Below are 21,170 nucleotides of genomic sequence, written 5' to 3'. Positions count from 1 at the left end.
ATGTAAAGAGTAGAATGATGGTTACCAGAGGCTGGGAAGGGTAGGTCAGTTGTGGGGGGAGTGAAGAGAGGTTGGTAATGCATACCAAAGTACAGTTACATAGAAGAAACAAGTTCTAGTATTCCATAGCACAGCAGGGTAACAATGGTTAATACATTTTATTATATATTTCAAAATAGCTAGAAGATTTAAAATGTTTACAACACATAGAAATGATAAATGAGGTGATGGATATCCAAAATATCCTGATCTAACCATTACACATTATATGTATGTATCAAAATATCACATATACCCCATAAATATGTATAATTATGTATCAATTAAAAACAATAAAAATGCAGTAATAACCATACCTCAAAAGAAATGGATTGTATTCCAACAAATTTAGTTCGAATCTCTGCTTTGCAACACTTTTTTAGTTGTGTAACATTGGGGAAATCTACTTACCCTTTCTGATTTAGTTTCTCATGTGTAAATGCGAATTTCTTTCACTCTCTTGCTTTCTCTCCCCCTTTCTCAAAACACATTCTCCCTTTCTGTGCCCAGATTATGGTAAGTTATTAGTAAATAAACATCTACATTGCATGCTTTTCAGCTAATAGAGTAAGTCCCAGTCATTCTTGAACCTTTCTAATGTTTGGCACTTCTTACCAGTTCCTCCTTCCTTGAACTCATGTCTCTACTGGCTTTTGTGGCCTGTCTCTCTGTTGTTATTCTGATTGTTCTGATTGCCCCTTCTCAGTCTCCTGTACAGATTGTGTCTCCAGATTATTGTGTCTGCTCTACCAATTACATTTCTTAAATATTGATTTCCCCACAGTTTCATCTGTGGTTCCTCTTGTCCTCTTACCTCCTATATTTCTTTTGGTTGAAGTCATCTCTTCCAATTGCTCTAGCACTTGACGTCTTACAAATATTACTACCACTCAAGCTAACGTGTAAAAACTCAGTTCTCCTTAGTTCCTCCTACGAACAGGTGCTCCTTGTCTTTTGAATGCCATTCATACTCAACTTGAGTTTCATCCTCAACTTCTTCCTCTTTACCATTCCCCATATGTGGTTCCCAAGTCATATGCTTTCTTGTATTTCTAATGTCTTTTCCACCTCTTTTCTTTCCATCCCCATATCCACTGCCGTGGCCACCATCTTTATTATTTCTCTCTTTGATTATTTCAAAAGATTACTGCTGAATTTTTCCACCTCCCGTTTTGTTTCCTCTAATCCACATACTCCCTTGCCACCAGGCTGCTCTTTCTATAATACAAAACTGCAGATACCACATCTCTGCATATATATTTTAAGTGGTTCTCAAGAGACTTTAAGAAAGAGCCCATCCTAGGCTGTCATATGTGATTCTGTTGACCTCTCCAGACTCATGTATACCCTCTCTACTGTAGCTATGTCTCCAGGATGCTTCCTCATCGCACTTATTTCACTGATTTCAGTCGTATGTTTACATGTCTGGCTCCAGAATGGAATTTCTTCCAGAGTAACAATTCTATGTATCTTTCTATCTCTATGGTCTAGCACCTTATTAGTACCTAGCAGAAACACAGATGCTATTTGTTGAATGAGTGAATGAAGTACAGCATAGTGTTTTAGACACTTATTATATTAGAAATAATATGTTTGTACTCTGGTGCATGAGTTCTTTTAGCTAAAGAATTGTATTATTCATTTTGAAAGTAGCCCACATTTCCTAGTACAGTGTTATGGAGTCAGAAGACCTGGCATAAATGTCTCATGAATGAATAAACAAACACTACTACCAAGCAGGAAAACCTAGGGGATCGCTGCTTAATCACAAATGGCTCCCTCCATGAAAAGACAGTCTGTACTAAAGGGCCCATGGAAATACATGGAGTTCAATTTGAAGAAAATATGAGAGGAAATAATTGGAAAAAAAGAATCTGTGAGAACACCAATATGAAACTTGGTATCTAACTGTGTCTGCTAGAGAGAATTGCTACTTCCTCTGGCTTTTATGATACTTTCTGATATTGAGACTTGAAAGTTTTTCTGTAAATATTAGAAATGCTAGAAGATATTGGGGGGAACACATGGGTGTCAGAAGTAAAATGATTTTAATTTTTATCTTTTCTTGGCAGTTTTCTGGCTGCTTAGCATTGTACACATTAACATTTCTGAGACTCAATTTCCGAATTTGTAGGATGTTAGTAAAATAGCAGCAATCATTTATTGAATGCTTATTATGTTTTAGGTACTGTGTTAATATTTAACATGGATTGCTGGTTATAAAAATCACAACATCTTTGAGTTAGGAGTTATTAGTATTACATTATGCTATTATACAATATCAGATTAATATATAATATGGTATAATGTTATTGAACAGATTGATTTCAGTGAAGATTAGCTTATAAATATTATACTGTATGATGTTATACATAATATTCTTATGTGCTTTTTTGTAGGTTAAAAAAATGTGTGACAAGAAAGTTTAGAGAACCTACTCAAACTCAAAGAGAAATCAGAGAATAAATTCTCAAAACTGGAAGCCACCTACAGCATCCATACCCTTCAGCCCTGTACTATGTGATGTGCATCAAGAATGGAGCCACCAGCAGTATTTGTATGAACGTGAGGCAATGTGTGGCAGATGCTTGGTGCTTTGTAATATTTAGTAAAATAAAACAATAATAATGTAACTATAATATTTGTTGTTCTTACATGACTCTACGTGCTCTAACTTCAGAGCCAGCCAAGTGCATCTTTTTCTTCTCTAACAGGATCTAGAAGTGTTCTTTATCTTTCATCTTTTCATAAGCTTATGTAGCCACATTAACTACTGTTACAATCAAAATATAGAATATTTCCAACACCTCACAATGTTTCTTTTGCCCCTTCCTAGTCAATCCCAATCCACATCCTCAAACACAAAACACACATTGAATTGTGTTCTCTCACTCTAGAGTACATTTGCCTTTTTTAAGGGCTTCATGCAAATCAAATCATACAGCATGTACTCTTTTAGCCTAGCTTACTTCACTCAACTTAATGTCTCTGAGATCCTTTTATGTTCATTCTTTTTACATTGCTCAGCAATGTTCCACTGTATGCATACACTAAAATGTGTTAATTCACTCATCTTTCATGGGCATTTGAGTTGTTTCCAGTTATTGACTAATAAAGAATATTTGTATACAAGTTATTGTGTATAAATATGTACCTGTTAAATTCATAAGAAACTGTCAACTGTTTTGCAAAATGATTGAACAATTTTAATGCCCATTGATGACATATGAGTTTTGGTTGCACCACATTCTAACACTTGTTTTTGTCAGTGTTTTTAATTTTAGTCACTGTGTTGGTGACTGTTCCTCTTAAATCTTAACTAATGTTAGAATTTCATAACATAGTTACATGTCCATCGTATATATATTATCACTAGTGTAGCTTTTATTAAATTGTGGGCCATAATTCATAATGGGTTGAGACCAATATTTTCATGAAGAAAAACAGAAAAGAAAAAACATTTGGGTATATCACATGTAATATGGCAAATATTCATAAAGGCAGTAAAATCATCCCTAAGGGGGTAAAAATTGGGTATGAGGCTGGGGTGGGGCTGAAATCTTAGTATCTCAATGATTTTTGTCTCTCCAAAACCCAAGAAAATAATATTCCTTAATACTTAAATTCTCTTCGATTTTATTGGCTATTAAACGAACAACATTGGCAATGGAACATACCCCAAGTATTTGCAATATATGAGCTATGAAATGGTGGTGACTAGATGGCTGTGACTGGAGGATTTTCTCTTGACTGACTGAGTGATTTCAAAGTCATTTACTAAGTGGTACCTATGTGGGCCTATTGGCTGCCATTGGTTGTCCTGTGGATATTGCTTATGCTTGGTCCTTGGTGTTTTCATGTGTGACTGGAGCTTTGAGAATTAAATAACAATAATTTACATTTTATTATTAATTCTACAAATGTTAGTCATATCATTACATGTCAAATGATGTAAATAAAAAGTTGGCAATATCTAAATTAATATTTATCAGCTATATAAGTTAAAAGTTGTTTTCTCATACTGAGCAAAGTTAATAGTTGAGCTCTCCAAATATTTTTAAAGAAGCTATTTAGAAAAGTATTTTACTTTTGCTGGAAAATAGTGATTTTGAATGATTTTATAAATTATTATATTTATATTATATGTTCATATCAACTGCTACTTTGCATATGTAATTTGAAATATTATAATTTATATAAGTAAATAGATTACCTTAAGTTTCTTGGCAAATACAATTATAAATTTATGTTAGCTGTTAAAAGATTAAAAATTTTTAATTTAAATGTTAACTTAAACATTTTATTTTGTCTCTTAACCCTACATTGAATAGAAAAGTAAACTTTATACTTCCTTTTTATATATAAAGCACAGATATACATATAGTGTAAAGAGGGACAGAGCATATTTGTGATATTAAAATTTTGTGGGGAAAGTGATTAGGAAAAAAATGTTTATAAAAGGATCCTTGGGGTTGTGATAATGAGAAAGCTTGAGCAGCACCATAATTAAGGACAATACTTTTAAATGATAATTTGTTTTAGTTTTATGCTTATACATAACTAATTACATGTGAAGTTATCTACCTATCTAATTTAAAACTCTCTAATATTGACATATATATATACACAGACACACACTATGTGTGTGTATAGCACACATCCTGCTTTGGAATAAAAAATGTATTTCTTACTGTAAATAGTGGTTTTAAAAATACTGGAAAACACATGGATGAGGAAATGAATCAGACTTGGATATTAATGGTAATAATAAATCTGCCCTTTAATGACTACCTTCTGGATACCAGACATTCTGCTAAGCATTGCATAAGCATTCAGTACTTCATTCAATCCTCTTTACATCTTTACAGTTTATATATAAGAAAACTGAGTTTCAGAGCCATAAAACACCTAGCTGATCATAAAGAATGAATTAGTGGCAAATCTGAATTCAGAATCAGATATGGCTTACTCTAAGACTCAGGCTTTTTTTGCTGTAGATCCCTGTCTCTTCTTAACCTCAAATAGCGTATAGGATAGTTGTTATATGAATAAGTAATCATGAAAACATGGCAAATGCTATAAAATATATCCAGGAAATAAGTTATTTTATTTAACAAGCATTTATGTACATTGTTTAGTCAACAGCTTTGGAGTGTGATTTCCTCCTTCATCTGTAAAATAAGGCAAATGCTGCTGCTGACCTTCTAGATGATTTTGTTAAGGGTTAAATCAGACAATGCAGGTAAAGGGCTGAGAGCACAGGAACGGCTCAAGTATTTTTGAGTATTGTTGGCTGAATGTTGCAGAGGACATAAACTTACCGGAAACACTCTCATAATCCATTTCCACGTGAGGATGAAGTTAATTCAGTGAGTGTTATGGGTATTCAAGAAGCAAAGGTGGCTGTGGTATTTAGACAAGACAAATGCAGGAGAAAGACCTTTAACTGAACTCTGAGAAAGGGAGAGGGCTTTGGAAAGGCAGAAAACAAACCAGGGCCAGAACAGAAACAAGATACAGAGCAGGAAATGAGCTTGCCATTCTGGGAATAGGACTTGGTGAAACACAGACTGGGTGAATAATGGAAGACAAAACAAGAAAGGAAGACTGACACCAGAATAGGATGGTGAGAAATTTGTGCTCAGTTCTTTGAGCAATTGAAAATCACTGTTTCTGGTGAGATGAATGAAATGATGCCTTTTAAAGCTTATTTCATAGAACAGTGACATTATACAACAGGAGAAAGACTGGATGCTTGAAAACTAGTATGAATATCACTGCATTAAATCAAAGACATGCATAATGGAGTGGATGATAATGGCAGTGATGGAAATGAAATATAAGTTTAGCTTGGAATACATATCTCCTCCTCCTCCAAACTAATCAATCGTATTTAGATGGAATAGAAGAAGAAGTAATGACAACTCTGTGATTTCAAGGCCTCAAAGAAAATGAGAAAACACTGCCGTGAATAATGTAGAAATAAAGGATTTAACAAGTCTTTCTCTTTGTACTTACAGCTAATATAAGTACAAATATAGCAATAGAAGATAGATTTAGATAAAATATTATAAGTCAAAAATATGGTTAGATCTTCAAATGTCACTTTGGAAACCATGAGTATGGTTAAAACTCTCCAGTGGCTAAAACTCTCAGAATGAAGGAGTCACTGAGGGCTTCTGCTCAGGGCTGAGGAACGTGAACAGAACTCTCAGGCCTGCGGGGATGAAACTGCACATACAGCATCCTCTTGAGTTCAGGTGGTAGTGGTCTCTTGCTTGTATTAGCATGCATCTATTCATAAATGGAAGATCTTTGCTTTCTCACATAAAAGGAGACAGATCTCTGTCACTCAAAGTAGGCTATCCTCCAGGTTTTCCTAAACTGTCCCTGGACAAACAAGGCGTCCCCCATCTGCCACACTAAGCAGAGCAGTACAACTTGATTCAGTGAGGAAGACCATGGTTGGCATNAAAAAAAAAAAAAAAAAAAGGGATGGAAAGGAAACCTGAATAACAAATAAAGATTTGAATATCAATTTGAAATGATATTAAAATAATTTTTTTCAAGTAATTAATCACTATTTCACTATTCAAACCTTGCTGAAATAAGAAACATGGAGATATATATACATATATATACACACACATATATATTTTTATATTTCAGATTGAAGAAAGCAACTGAATGCTAATAGATAAAATTATTTACATTTACTTTTCTTTTGGCCTAAAATCTTATCAAGGCTGAAATGTTTTGAGCTTTAATATGATTTATGAGTTAGCATATCTGATTTCAGGAACGTTAAATCAATTAAGCTACCTTACTGATATTTTATGAACACTGGTGGGATGTGTTTTATTTCACAGACATACTTCTTTTATATTGTGAATTACATTGCCTCTAAAATGCGCTTCCCACTGAATTTTAATTTTCAGTTTATTTTCATGGTATACTATACAAAATTTTGTCTTTGTTTTGTATTTGAAGCAGAGTATGTTATAGTAAATTTCACAAAGGTTATTTTAATAAACTTACGTTTACTTGAAAATAGTGTAATATTAGTAGAGGATGCAGAAAAAATAGATTTAATTCATACTCACTGTGGTAGTATTGCTGGCAGGGAACGTCTAATAATGGAATGAACTTGTCTGTAAACATCCAGTTTAGACATGCATCGGCAGGAAGTGTGATTGGCAAAACTGATTGTTACTGGTTTGGGGCCTTGAGAGAGAGGCACTGTGATTTCAAATAACTACAAAGAAGGGACAAAAAGAAGAAAAAATTATATAGATGCTATAAAGCACTTTTATGGTTCATACTGGAGTCTGAAAAAGAGTGAGGTTAGCTCTATATAAGTAATACTGAATAATGTATGCAGGAAGCTATGTTTTTTATGGTTATAAACTAAAAACTGTCTTGCTCCTAACCAGTATCTTTTATCAGAGTAATAAATACTCCATATGTTTATCTTATGTCACTAGTTATCCTAATTAGAATTAGGATAACCAACTAATGACTACAGAGCAGAGACGTGACAGACCAATGTGTTCAAGAAAAAATAACTGTTTCAAAGTTATAGATTCTTTGACATGAACATTTAAAATATCCCAGGGATTTAAAAAGTGTCACACACAGAAGCATCTTTGTGATTTAAGAGCAAAGCTATTGGCCACACAACTCAGAAATGCTTGGTTATGTCCTACTTTAAATAAACTGAATACACAGACATAACTTACATAGATGTAGAGTTAATTTTTACTAAATTTCTACCTCAATGTAGTTTTATATTTATTTCTTACAAACTGATTATATTTAAAAGAAAAAAGCCACATTTATAATTTAATAGATGAAGCCATGTTTCTGCTATCTTGATAAAGTCATTATGAAAATAATGAGCTTGAAATAAGGTAGGAAATTTTACACAATTCTGAATTATAGTCAAAATTTAGTTTAACTGGTCTCCTTCTGAACACCTTATTTATGGATGAAGAACTTCTCTTTTCTCTTCTTTCTCCAAAACAATGTTTTAAATGACATATACAAATACATCATTGATTAAGTAAAACTAAGTAGATTTAAATTCCTAGGGTTCTTACACTCTAAATTACCAGTAAAAATGGTAAAAGTGAAATCTTGCCCACTAACTGCTTGATAAGATCAACTTGCAGTCATTTAACTATAATTGATCCATGTATTACTTGGTGTCTTCATGGCAATCTGAGCAGTGATAAAAAAGATGACAAACTTCAAAGCCTCGTGACTTGGCCTTTGCTGAAATTTCACGTCATCAGCTGAAGACCATTGAAAATATTTATGGGATAAGATTAGTTGCCAATTTCGTCCACACCAACAAGGAGACTTTTAAAATGAATTCTGAACAATGAAATACAGAAATATCTAAATTATAAAATGCATCTTGTCTTCATTCAAGATGTATTCCTTATATATTTATTAAAAAATTTAGCTACTTTCTTGGGATACATACAGTATGCTTTAGAAGAAATAGGTACAGGGTTACAAACCCAGACAGGTGACTTTTATTAGCTCTCCCATTTATAAATAGTATAAATTTGGAAAATTCATTTAATTTCTCCAAGCTTTTTTTTTCTTGATAATCAGTAAACTAAGGATAACATCTGACTCATTATTCTCGGGATATTACAAGGATTATATAAGCTAAATGAATCTGATATGTATATTATTTGCTATACAGATGTAAGTTATTACTATCTGTATAAATTCTCAAGATTCTAGGTATTCTCCACAATACTGTCTGTTCTGTGTAGGTAACTACACTATGTGGCCTCAACATATGCCACTATTATGATTTTGACCAGTTTGTCCTGTAAGAAGACATTCATTTACACAGATTGGATAAAATCTTTGATTAGGTGAAATACTGCAATGCCAGTAATCCTTTTCTTGATATATACCTATTTTAAGAGAGAATTCTGCAGTGTCTTCATAAGCTACAATTTTTCTATCTTTTAAGATGTCTACGGAATCTGTATTAAGAACTAGCACTATAGAAGACATATAAAGTGGTTTTAAAAGAAGCAATTTTAATAAACTTATGAAATTACTTACTTTTTATGTTTGTATAATTTACAATTTGATTATTTAAGCTCTGTAATAATGTAGATGGTAGGAAGGTGTACCTAAGATTTTAGATCTAGTAGGCAGTCACATATGTGTGAGCTTAGGAGAGCCATTGAAAAGTCATGAACATTTAAGCTGTAATTGGAGTCTTGGACATTGAGGAGATTACTTGATGAGCATTCTAAATGAAATGAGAAAATGTCTAAGAAAAGAAACCCGGGGCACAGGAACATCTACGAAGTGGGAAGAGGCAAAGGAACTAGTGAATATGTTTGGGAAGAAGCGTAACAATGATGGAGCATCAGGAGGGCAGACTGTCAAGGGGTGCCAGAGAAAGAGGGGAGAGCTTCAAACAGGTATATGTGGTCACAGGGCCACATGTCTCTGGGAAATCAAATATAACAGGAATTGACAGGAGATAACCAGCACCTGGTGTGGTTCCAAGGGCTGTGGCAGGGCAGGGGCTGTAGAAAGGAAGCAGCAGTGGGTATGGGGGACAAGAAGAGGTACTCCATGTGACTAGAGGGAAAGGGCTCAAGTGGCTCAGACCAGCAGAAACAATTGTGCTTATACATACAGTGTTTGTAATCTGATGTGGTTTGGATGTGTTTCTCCTCCAAATCTCATGTTGAAATGTAACTCCCAATGTTAGAGGTGGGACCTGGCAGGAGATGAATGGGTCATGGGACCAGATCCCTCATGAATGGCTTAGCACCATCCCCTTGGTAAGGAGTGAGATTTTGCTGTTAGTTCATGCCAGAGCTGGTTGTTTAAAGGAGTCTGGGACCTCTCCCTTCCCTCTCTTGCTCACACTCTGGCCATGTGACACACCAGCACCTCCTTCCACCAAGACTGCAAGCTTCCTGAGACATCACCAGAAGGTGAGCAAATGCCAACATCATGCTTCCTGTACCTGCAGAACCATAAGCCAATTAAGCCTATTTTCTTTATAAATTACCCAGTCTTAGATATTCCTTTATAGCAATGCAAAAACAAATAAGTAGGCACTGCAGGATTTGGCATTGTCTCCAGTGAAACCAGGCAGGACACAGCCTGGTAGTGAAGGTAAGGTACTATTTGAGATAACTAACAGCCATTGTAGATTTTATGTTTTCCCACCCCTAACCCTTGGTAGCATCATTCCTGCCCCCACTGATGGCTGCCCTTCCAAATTCCGCCCCAGCCTGTTTTCTAAATGGTAGACAGATTGCAGTGAGCGGTATCAGTGATCATGGAGAGACCTCATCCACGCCTAGGTAGATAACGTTCACAAATCAGGATCCACCCGTGGGTACCTAGCATGAATTCAGGAACAGCAGCTTTGAAGAAAGTTCTGGTGAGATGAAGAATAGCTAATTCACATTAAGAAAGCATCTTCCTGGAAAACTAAGTGTGGTTCTATGTTTTCAAAGGCTACAAGAAATGTATTTTTGAATATACTGACTAAAAGAATAAGGAAGCAGGTAAAACAGCACTAAAACCAAATCACTGTTTAGAGAACTGTCTTTTCCTCTAAAGTGAAGACTTTTATAAGTGATAAAATGGAAGTACAGATGGAGAGAAAAATTTTATTGCAGTTTAACTACTTAAAGGAAATAAAGGAAATCAAAACATAAAGGAATAAAAATCAAAATCTTAATAACTGATGTCTCATTTCTCTTTTATGTGTCTAAGAGGCAATTGGCAGGCTGAATTCAGTTAATTTTATCAAAAGGAACAGAGACTGAAAAATTAAAGTTAAAATTTTTTTTTTCTTCTCTTGAAACACATCCTCTATCCCCAAATTTTGACCTGCTACTTGACACCAGTGTGAAAAAATTTTAAGAGTCCAGAGAAAGATACCTTTGATAATATTAAAAGTAGAAAGAGTCTTGATAATTGAGTTTTATTTATCTATCAACTTCAGGAAAATTAGTAATATCTACTGGGAATATGCCACCTGGGTATGTATTAAGATGTAATTGTACCTATACTAGCTCTTGTCACATACTAAAGAGGCCTCTTCAATTTTTCAGATTCTTTCTGTACTGGTCTCATGTGTGTATATTGATTGACTTACTGTTATAATGTATAAATGATTACAGTTTCGACTGCCTTTTCAATAAATATAGTAAATTCTATTTTCTTGTTTACAGACCCCTTTGTTAATTTTTACACAGCTATATTTAATCCCTATGGTACTAAGAATTTCCATAAGCATTTTTTCCTAATTAGATACTATATGCTTTAAAATATACATTTTGAACTGACAAAATAATAATTAGAAGTGCATTATAAACTCACATGTTCCCCTACCAAAATAAATACATATCATTTTTCAAATCACTGGCAACTTCCCTACTCCACTAAATATGTAAGAATAAACAAGAGTTTACTTAGTCTTGAGGAACAGACATTAATTAGAGTCCTGGATCTTCAATTTACTACTTCTGAGACTTGGAAAAATTAGCCAACTTCCCCAAGCCTCCATTTCATTACCTATAAAATAGGGATAATAATAATGGTGACTGCAGTGTAGTGTTTGGATTTCTCTTCCTCCTCTTCTTCCTCTTGTTCTTTATCATCATTCACATCAGCCAAGATTTAAATTTTTGTTAAAGAAATTCCAAATTTTAAAATTTCTATTTAAAATATTTTCCTTGTTTGGTTTTCAATAACTATTTGTTGAGTACCCACATGATACCAAGCTCCTTGCTAGAATCTCAGGATAACAGTCATCAATAATGACCTTGCCTCTATGCAGCTGATCGGAAACCTGACAGTGAGGGCCAGCTGTGGTGACTCACGCCTGTAATCTCAGCACTTTGGGAGGCCGAGGTGGGCAGATCACTAGAGGTCAGGACTTCAAGACCAGCCTTGCCAGCATGGTGAAACCCCGTTTCTACTAAAAATACAAAGATTAGCCAGGTGGGGTGGCAGATGCCTGTAATCCTAGCTACTTGGGAGGCTGAGGCAGGAGAATCTCTTGAACCTGAGAGGCGGAGGTTGCAGTGAGCCCAGATTGTGCCACTGCACCTGCACTCCAGCCTGGGCAACAGAGGCGGACTCCCTCTCCAAAAAAAAGAGAAAAAAGAAAAAGAAAAAAGAAAAAAAAAAAAAGAAATCTCATGGTGAGGGTGAATGAGAAAATACATATACACAGAAAGAGATACTATGGTAGAATTTCTGAAATACCAAATAGCTTACCATAAACACTGGAATTTAATTCCATTATGCAATTTGTTCTTGCCATTAAATAATGATCTGAACTAACACAGTAACTAGAATTTTCTCTCAAAAGACTTTAGATCTATCTAAACATATCAATGTTTGAAACAGTAACTAGATTATTTTAAGAAAACATGAATCATGATACTATTGTCAGACTATTTTGTGCTTTATTGTGTATATAATAGTATTTTCTGTTCTACATTTAAGTTCATAGAGCATAAACTTTATGTATTATGTTCAGTACTAGCTAATAACTCCAAGTATGTATGTTTATTTAGTAAATACTGATTGATGATGTATTTAACTGATGATATAATCTACTATAATTTGATATTTTGAAAACTATAATTTTTCTAAAACAGTTTTATACAATAAAGTGAACTGTTCTGGAACAATAAATAATATTAACTAGTGTCCAATGTAGGACGCAAAAAAAAGTTGTAATAATACAATTCATTATGGAGTCTGATGTATAGTGTAGGCATATAATACCAGCTGCTGGGTTTGGAGAAGATCAAAAGGACATATAAAAAACGGTAATTAAGCAAGGCTGGCAACTGGAAAAAACATCTGACTGTATATTCTGTAAAACTATAATAAACAAGAGGAAATGGAAAGTGTTTCCAACCGAGACGTTCCCAGTTGTAATCTACTGGCATTCTTTAATAGGAATATTTAATAGTCAGTTCTCACCAACAAGAACGGACATCAAATAAAGCCGCATTTTGAAACAATAGGCTGTTTACAGCCGCATAGCAACGGCTGTAAAGCAGCAATTCCTACTTGTACTTATCTTGCAGGCTATTCAAGATAAAGGGGTAGAACTTCCTTACTGAGATCTTGAGTTATAATTTAGTACTAAATTCTAAGCAATGTTTGTGTGGATACAAATATGACACAAAAAATGCCTTCCTCTAAAACACCATTATATCCTAAATATAACCAGTTTCTCTTCAGAACAAATCTCACTACCATATTTAATTTAAATATAAATATTCTAAACTTTAGTCCATTAAGTACATATATATGTACCCCCTGAAGAATATGATTAGTAACTGTGAAATCAGATTTTAAAACTACACAACATTTAAAGAAATAATCCCCCCAAATGGGAAAAAGTCTTAGCATTTTGACTTAGCATTGCAACCACATGGCTAGCTATAAAAGGCCTATGGAACTTAAATTGGGTTTGGGAAAGAATATGGAATAACAGATAGCCTAACAGATTTAAATCTGTTACTGAATTAATTTTAACATATTGTTATGCATAAAAGTATACACAGTACCACAATTAAAATAAAACCTCAATTGAAGAGTTTTAGAAATACTGAACAAAATATGTGAATCTCATTGTACCTTGGATTGGAAAAAAAGTGGTATTTTTCACAGATGCATTAATTATGTTCTTAAGGCAAATGTTATTCTTAAAGAAACTTCTGATAACTGGTACTGGTATAGAGTTCTTTTTCCACATCAGGATAAAACCTGATTTCTAACAACTGTGCTTGCCAAATATTAACTTGCTAAAGATACAATACAAATCACGTTCCACTTGCTGAATGCATAGGAATGTAATAAATTAATTTTCCAGACTGCTGCATATTCTATTTAATTGATGGAAGAAATATCTCTGACTGCAGTGCAAAATAATACCTCTAATTTCATTATATAGTTGCATATTTTACTTAGGTTTAAATATGTTTTGTTGTAAAATTTTATGAAACATCCAACTTAAATATAATCAAGCATGTCTTTCCTAATATACATGCTCATATTATTGCTTGATAAAATAATGAAAAAGAAGTAGCTGCTTGTTTTTAAGATGGCAATGTAGAATTTAAAATAATGGTGCCTCTATATATGAGAATTAGCTCATAGTGACCCAGCTTCCAAACTAAACTGGCTTCCTCAGTCTGGCACTAATGAACACAGCAAAGAACTTCTAGTTTCTTGAGCTTGGTTTAACCCCACCATTTTCAAGGAGACTCCAGAGATTGAGTTGTTTTTCTTTATTCTTTCCTAGATTTAGTAAAATACATAAGGCAAATACTAATATTCAAGTAACTTTTTAATCCAAATGTGTGCCTCAAAAGCAGATGACTTTCTTCTGCTTTCATCACCAAATAATTTATCCCCTGCAAAATTCATTTTCTACTTTTTGGTTATATCTCTTAAATATACAACTTCTCATAAGAAAATATACTCAAAGTGTATGTTTATCAAAGAGGTGGAAAAGACATCCAATCTACTTAACTTTTCAAAGCCACTTAGATATTTGTGTGGAGAACTTTGAAGCAGTTTTTATCGATTAGTACACTTTGGAATGCACAGTGCATATGTTTTTACTTTTCAATGAACAGCTGGCTTCCTCACACACTCTGATAACCTCCCCTTCACTGAGCCCCATGAAAAGAAGAAACATTTCTATGAAGTATCTATAAAAAAACTTGAGTTTAACATTACCTAAGGTACATTGTCCTTACAATTTATATCTTTCCAATTGGTGACTTTGCTACAAAATGTGCCTGGAACTCTTTTAACAAAATGAAAAGTCTTTTTTTTTTTTTAACCTTAAGAATATATAGCAATAAGAAATTTCCTTTTATATTTGAAGGAAATCATCACACACTCCCATTCATATTACATTGATAATGAAATAAATTGAATAAACTAGGAAAAGGTTCTACTTAAGTACACGTTTGCAGAACTTGGAATATTAGTAACTATGTGGGAACACTGCCTTCTTGCTTTCAGAAATTTTATGCCTCGACTTCTCTTGGTTTGTAAACAACCCGGATATGCATTTTCATAAGCCTTTGTACTTTTCTTGCACAACACTTAAACTACTTTTAATTACTTGATAAATGTTGATTTCCCTTGCTAATTTGTTAGCTCTATTAGGGCAGGACCTATACATCATTGTACACCTACACTTCATGCATAGTATGCTTTTAGTACATAGTATGAAGCACAACATAATGGGTGTACAATATGCACTCGCCTAACTGAATTTAAATTAAAACTACTTGCCGGGTGCAGTGGCTCACGCCTGTAATCCCAGCACATTGGGTGGCCGAGATGAGTGGATCACTTGAGGTCAGCAGTTTATGACCAGCCTGGCCAACATGGTGAAATCCTATCTCTATTAAAATACAAAATTAGCTGGGCATGGTGGTGGGCACCTGTAATCCCAGCTACTTGGGAGGCCGAGGCAGGAGAATCGCTTGAACCCAGGAGGTGGAGGTTGCAGTAAGGCAAGATCACACCATTACACTCTGGCCTGGGTGACAAGAGCGAGACTCCATCTCAAAAAAAAAAAAAAAAAAAAGTATCCCTTATACTATAAACAAAAATGTAAGTGAATCCTTTGAATAGGAAAAGGGCATGATAATACAAATCAACAAGGGAAATGCAGGGCACAGTCAATGATGAATGCTGATTTTCCCGTGGTACTGATGTTTACTCTTCTCTTCTGACCCATGGATACCCTAAGAATTAATAAGCACACCAGGCTTTAAATGACATTTATCAGAATGATGCTTCCTCCCAAATCTATATTTAAAGACCCAATCCTCGTTCTAAAATTTTAGAATCATACATCAAAACTTCTGGTATCTCCACCTAAACACCATTCACTATTCAGACTCTTTCAAAGCAGCATATTCAAAATTTGACTTTTGACCCCAAATTTGTTTCTTTTTATTCACATATTCATTTTATTCACTTCTAAGTGTTTGCTATGTGCCAACTACTGTGCTATTGTTCAGTGTAATAAGCAAACACAATCTTTGCTTTCGTGGAGTCTACAACCTATGGAATAAGGCTGGGTGCAGTGGCTCACACCTGTAATCCCAGCACTTTGGGAGGCAGAGGTGGGCAGATCACCTGAGGTCAGGAGTTCCAGACCAGCCTGGCTAACACGGTGAAACCCCATCTCTACTACAAATACAAAAAATTAGCCGGGTGTGGTGGTACACATCTGTAATCCCAGCTACTTGGGAGGCTGAGGCAAGAGAATCACTTGAACCCAGGAGGCAGAGGTTACAGTGAGCAGAGATCATGCCACTGCACTCCAGCCTGGGCGACAAGAGTGAGACTCCATCTTAAAACAAACAAACAAACAACAACAACAAAAACAAAACACCTAGGGAATAAAACAAAGATAAAACAATCTGACAGGCAAGGTAACGATGCTAAGAGACAGCAACAAAGGATACCGTGGAAGCACACGACAGAGTGTCCTGGAAGTTACAGCAACAATGGATGCTGTGGAAGCACACAACAGAATGTCCTGGAAGTTACATTTATGTTTAGGCCTAAGGATGAGTAGAAATTAACTAGATACATTGAGATATGGGATCAAGTGTAGGGAGATGTTTCGAACAGAGAGTACAGCATTACAATGCTGGAGGTGACAGATATTGACATAACCCAAAAAGTGAAAAGAATTTGGGTCTTAGTGGTAAGTAGTTTTTGCAGGGAAAAGCATTGACATTTGAAGCTGGACATTTAAGTAGCATCCAGATCACTGAGGGACCAGGAAATTAAGTTTAAGGGATTTTAAGAGTTCCATTCAAAACACTAACAACTTAGAACATTTGTACCAATCAATCTGACCAGATGCTGGCTGGCCTGAGCAACCCAATCAGAAAAGACAAGCTTATCACAACACTAGTTGAATGCTGGCTCCATCCCAATAAGGCAATGCTATCGAGTTTTTAGCAGTATCTGACCTAGCGTTAAGAAAAGAAAAAAAAAAAAATCACTGCTAAAAAGTGGCAAATGGACTGGAGGAAAGGAAGAATGGAGGTAGGAGAGCAGTTATTAGGCTTGTCCAAGAGGAATGGTCTAGGTGAGGGGTAAATGTGGCCTAGATCAGAGTGGGATGAGCAGCATGGAGACACTGAATGGGTCCTAGAGATGTTTGCAAGGTAGATTGAATAGCAATTAGTTTCGGTGAAAGGAAGAATAACTTGGCTTGACCAACTGGCTGAATGATGATGTCATTTACTAAGACAGAGAATACTGGACAAAGAATAGGATTCACTTACTTGCTTATGTGGGCAAGGTGGTGGGGAATAGGTTATAAGTGTTAAGTGAGACAGACCGACCTGTCTGAGGTAAAGCCAACGCACAAGGTTGAGTGGACAGTGTAGAAATCAGCAGAGAAGCCTGAGTTGGAGGGAAAAGTTTGGGTAAAGTAAAAAAAAAAGTGGATGAGAAAACATAAGGAGAGTTACAGTCTGGAGAGAAGGTGTCTTAGGTCAGAATTCTCAGGAGAAATAGCATATTTTTGATGAACTACACATTTTAATTCTCAAAATCTTCAAATCTTTAAAAAATTAAAATGACACAAAAATTATTGCTACATAAATTTTAAAATATGACTGGATTACAGATAAGAATGTATAAATATTGTGATTATTGCAAGTATATAGCCTACCAAAAGGACAGAAAAAAACTAAAAAAAAAAAAATCAACCAATAACAAAAGCAGACAAACTTCAGAAATTTCATAGGCAAGTTCTGATTTTCACACAAGCAGATGATGAAGAAGAAGCTGAGAAAACTCATATCAACATTATAAATTATTATAAAAATAAGCCTAAATTCTGCAAAGCTGGGAGGTCAAAGAGATGAAATACAGCAAGAAATGATTCCATGTGATCTAAAGTAGACAATTTTCTTATAGCAAATATTTGATGTTTAAGTACTGAGTATACTGGGCAAAATTATTTCATCTATATGCAGCTTACACTTAGCACTAAATGCTCATCTTACCCCTGGCCCCTTGCAATTTATTTTTATTTTATTTTATTTTATTCTATTATTTTATTTATTCTATTATTTTATTTTATTTTACTTTGAGGCAGGGTCTGGTTCTGTCACCCAGGCTGGAGTGCAGGGGTGCAATCTCTACTCACTGCAGCCTCTGCCGTTCAGGCTCCAGCAATCCTCCCACTTCAGCTACCTCCATAGTAGCTGGGATTACAGGTGTGCAACACCAGGCCTGGCTAATTTTTATACTTTTTTGGAGAGACAGGGTTTCACTATGTTGCCCAGGTTGGTCTCCATTTCCCAAGCTCAAGAGATCTGCCTGTCTTGGCATCCTAAAGTGCTAGGATTACAGGTGTAAGCCACCGGGCCCAACCAAACCTTGCAATTTCTAAAGCCTAAACCTCTCCAACACCTCCCTCTTGATAGAGTAATTTCTATGCTACTGTGCATACACACCTCCCCCTGAATAAACACTTTCACTCCAATACCCATTGGGTGAATGTGACACCTAATTAGACCAATGCAGATAGTGAATATGTAACGGTCGCAGAAAAACCACTAATGGTTAATGGAAGACTAAATTTACTTACTTTGCTTACTAACAATATACTGATTTTCTGTTTTCTAAGTTTACATTTTACCTAAGGTATGCTTAGGTATCTATTTGGCCCACAGGTAAACTATGCATTTATTTGGTTGACCAATAGTAAGAGAAATGTAATGTTGGCTTTTGCTCATATTAAGTAATGAATGAGAGAATAAAGAAGCATTTTCTCCCTTATCTGTAAAAGAAACAGATATACATAATAAATATATATTTATTATTATATAAAAATCGATATATTATATAGCGTCTATTATATACTATGTAGAATATATACTAGTATATTAATATAATATATTATTTATGTATAATTAATACATAATACTCTATATATATATACGTTTACATATTTTTTCTCATATATCTATATATTGTATAAATATATAATATATAGTATTACATATTTATTATAATACAATTATATAAATTAATATGTATAATTATATAATATATTAGTATTATATATTTATTATAATATATATTATATAAATAATAAAATACTTCTATTAATATTATAATTATATAATTATATTATATATACGATATATTATATAATTATATATTACTATATTACTATATATGTTTTTTTACAGATATGGGAGAAAAGCTATATATATGTGTATTTGTACATACATATATATATGTCTATGTATATATAAACTTTTATTTTAGGTTTGAGGATACATGTGAAGGTTTGTTACACAGGTAAACTCATGTCATGGGGGGATGTTGCACAGATTATTTCATCACCCAGGAACTAAGCCCAGTACCCAATAGTTATCTTTTCTGTTCCTCTCCAGAAACAGATATTTTTTAAAAGATCAAGCTAAATTTATAGCATAAACTTTTGTTTGGCAAAAAGACTCATTATTTGAAAATTATACAAGTGTGTTAATCAGTTATTTTATTATTATTAATCTTCAAGGCAGCAGTTTTAAAGCCTGGTTTAAAGGGAAAATGCTAGGGGTCAGGGAATCAACACCCCAAAACTGTGGGGGAAAATGCTGTGGATATGTCTATATCTTCATTTGTTCTCATGAAAGGGTCCACAGGTTTTATGTGGTACTAAAAGAGATTTGTGCACTGATTCTGTGGTAGGCACTGGATAAGTAGTGAACAGATCTGTTTTTGCCTTTGTGGAGGAGGGAGACATTAATCAAGTAATAATGACTACATAATTATAAACTATGTGATTACAGGCCATAATAGATACTATTTTAAAAGTATGGGAAACTATAAAGCATTTATTACAAATATTGGGTCTAATCTAAATAGGTCAGTAAGTCTTGCCCGAGGCCTTGCGGAAGCCACTGGACACCCAAGTTGAGATCTGAAGAACTAGCACCTCAGGAAAGAAGAGACAAGAAGGCCAGGTTAACTTCAAGGTGTGTGTGCCAAGGCCCAGGAGCAGAGGAAACACGATGATGCCCAGGAACTGGAGAAAGCCTAGAGCATTGGAAGCACAAGATCAATAATCATTACATTAGATGATGCTGAAGAGCGGCTACAAGGCAGAGATTGCAGGTTGTCATAAAGATGGGGTCTTTAAAATCCTGCATGTTCCCATTTATGTGGGAGCTAAATGAGTGGATCTCATGGAGGTAGAGAGAAGAATACTGTTTATCAGAGGCTGGGAAGGGGAAGGGTAGGGAGGATGGAGAGAGGATGGTTAAGGGGTACAAAAGCACAGTTAAATAGAAGGAATGAGTTTTAGTATTCAATAGTACATCAGGAAAATTGTAGTGAACAGCAATATATACTATATTTTTTTAAAAGCTGCAAGAGAAGAATTGTAGTCTTCTCAATAGAAAGAAAAGAGCAATGTTTGAGACGATGGATATCCCAATTACCCTGACTTGATCATTACACATTTTGTACAGGTATCAACACATCACACATGACCCCAAAATATGTACAACTATGATATATCAAGAAATAAAACCTTTAAAAAAGATTTTTGTATTATTTTATGAGCAATGGGAAATCACTGAAAGGCCTTCATGCTGGAGACTGACATCAGATCTGTGGGGGGTTTTCTGTGTATTTGAAACAGGGTCACGCTCTGTCAACCAGGCTGGGAGTACAGTGGTACAATCCTAGCTCACTGCAGCCCTGAACTCCTGGGCTCAAGCAATCCTCCTCCCTCTGCTGCCTCAGCAGCTGAGACGACAGGCATGAGCCACCATGCCGAGCCATAGATTTGGATCTATGTTTTTAAAAAATATGCTTGAAAGTAATTTATAGAAAAGATTTTGAAGAAAGGAAATGGAAAGAGGAAGAGCAGAGAGAAGGCTATGTCCTCAGTTGGAAAGAGTATCCAAAGCACCTTGGTTTACTATTTGATTTAAATCAAATACCATATTAGGAATATAATCTAGAATACATCATATTGCTTAACTGAATTATTTTAAAATATAAATTAATAGCATTCCAAAAAT

The 21,170-nt window shown here is 34.7% G+C and overlaps 1 protein-coding gene across 1 annotated transcript in view; it reads right to left on the bottom strand.

Moving 5' to 3' along the window:
• VEGFC (vascular endothelial growth factor C) overlaps positions 1–21,170 on the bottom strand; it is a 41,639-nt gene that overhangs the window by 13,802 nt on the left and 6,667 nt on the right. Inside the window, exon 4 of the mRNA XM_017879144.1 lies at positions 7,143–7,294. Within this exon, the coding sequence (XP_017734633.1) occupies positions 7,143–7,294 (152 nt within the window). The remainder of the gene's footprint in view (positions 1–7,142; positions 7,295–21,170) is intronic.

This window comes from Rhinopithecus bieti, unplaced genomic scaffold (assembly GCF_001698545.2).
Source record: "Rhinopithecus bieti isolate Rb0 unplaced genomic scaffold, ASM169854v2 scaffold_9996, whole genome shotgun sequence".
NCBI classification, from domain to species: Eukaryota; Metazoa; Chordata; class Mammalia; order Primates; family Cercopithecidae; genus Rhinopithecus; species Rhinopithecus bieti.
Note: the sequence above shows the minus strand (reverse complement) of the source record. Positions and strands in the feature narration are given on the sequence as shown.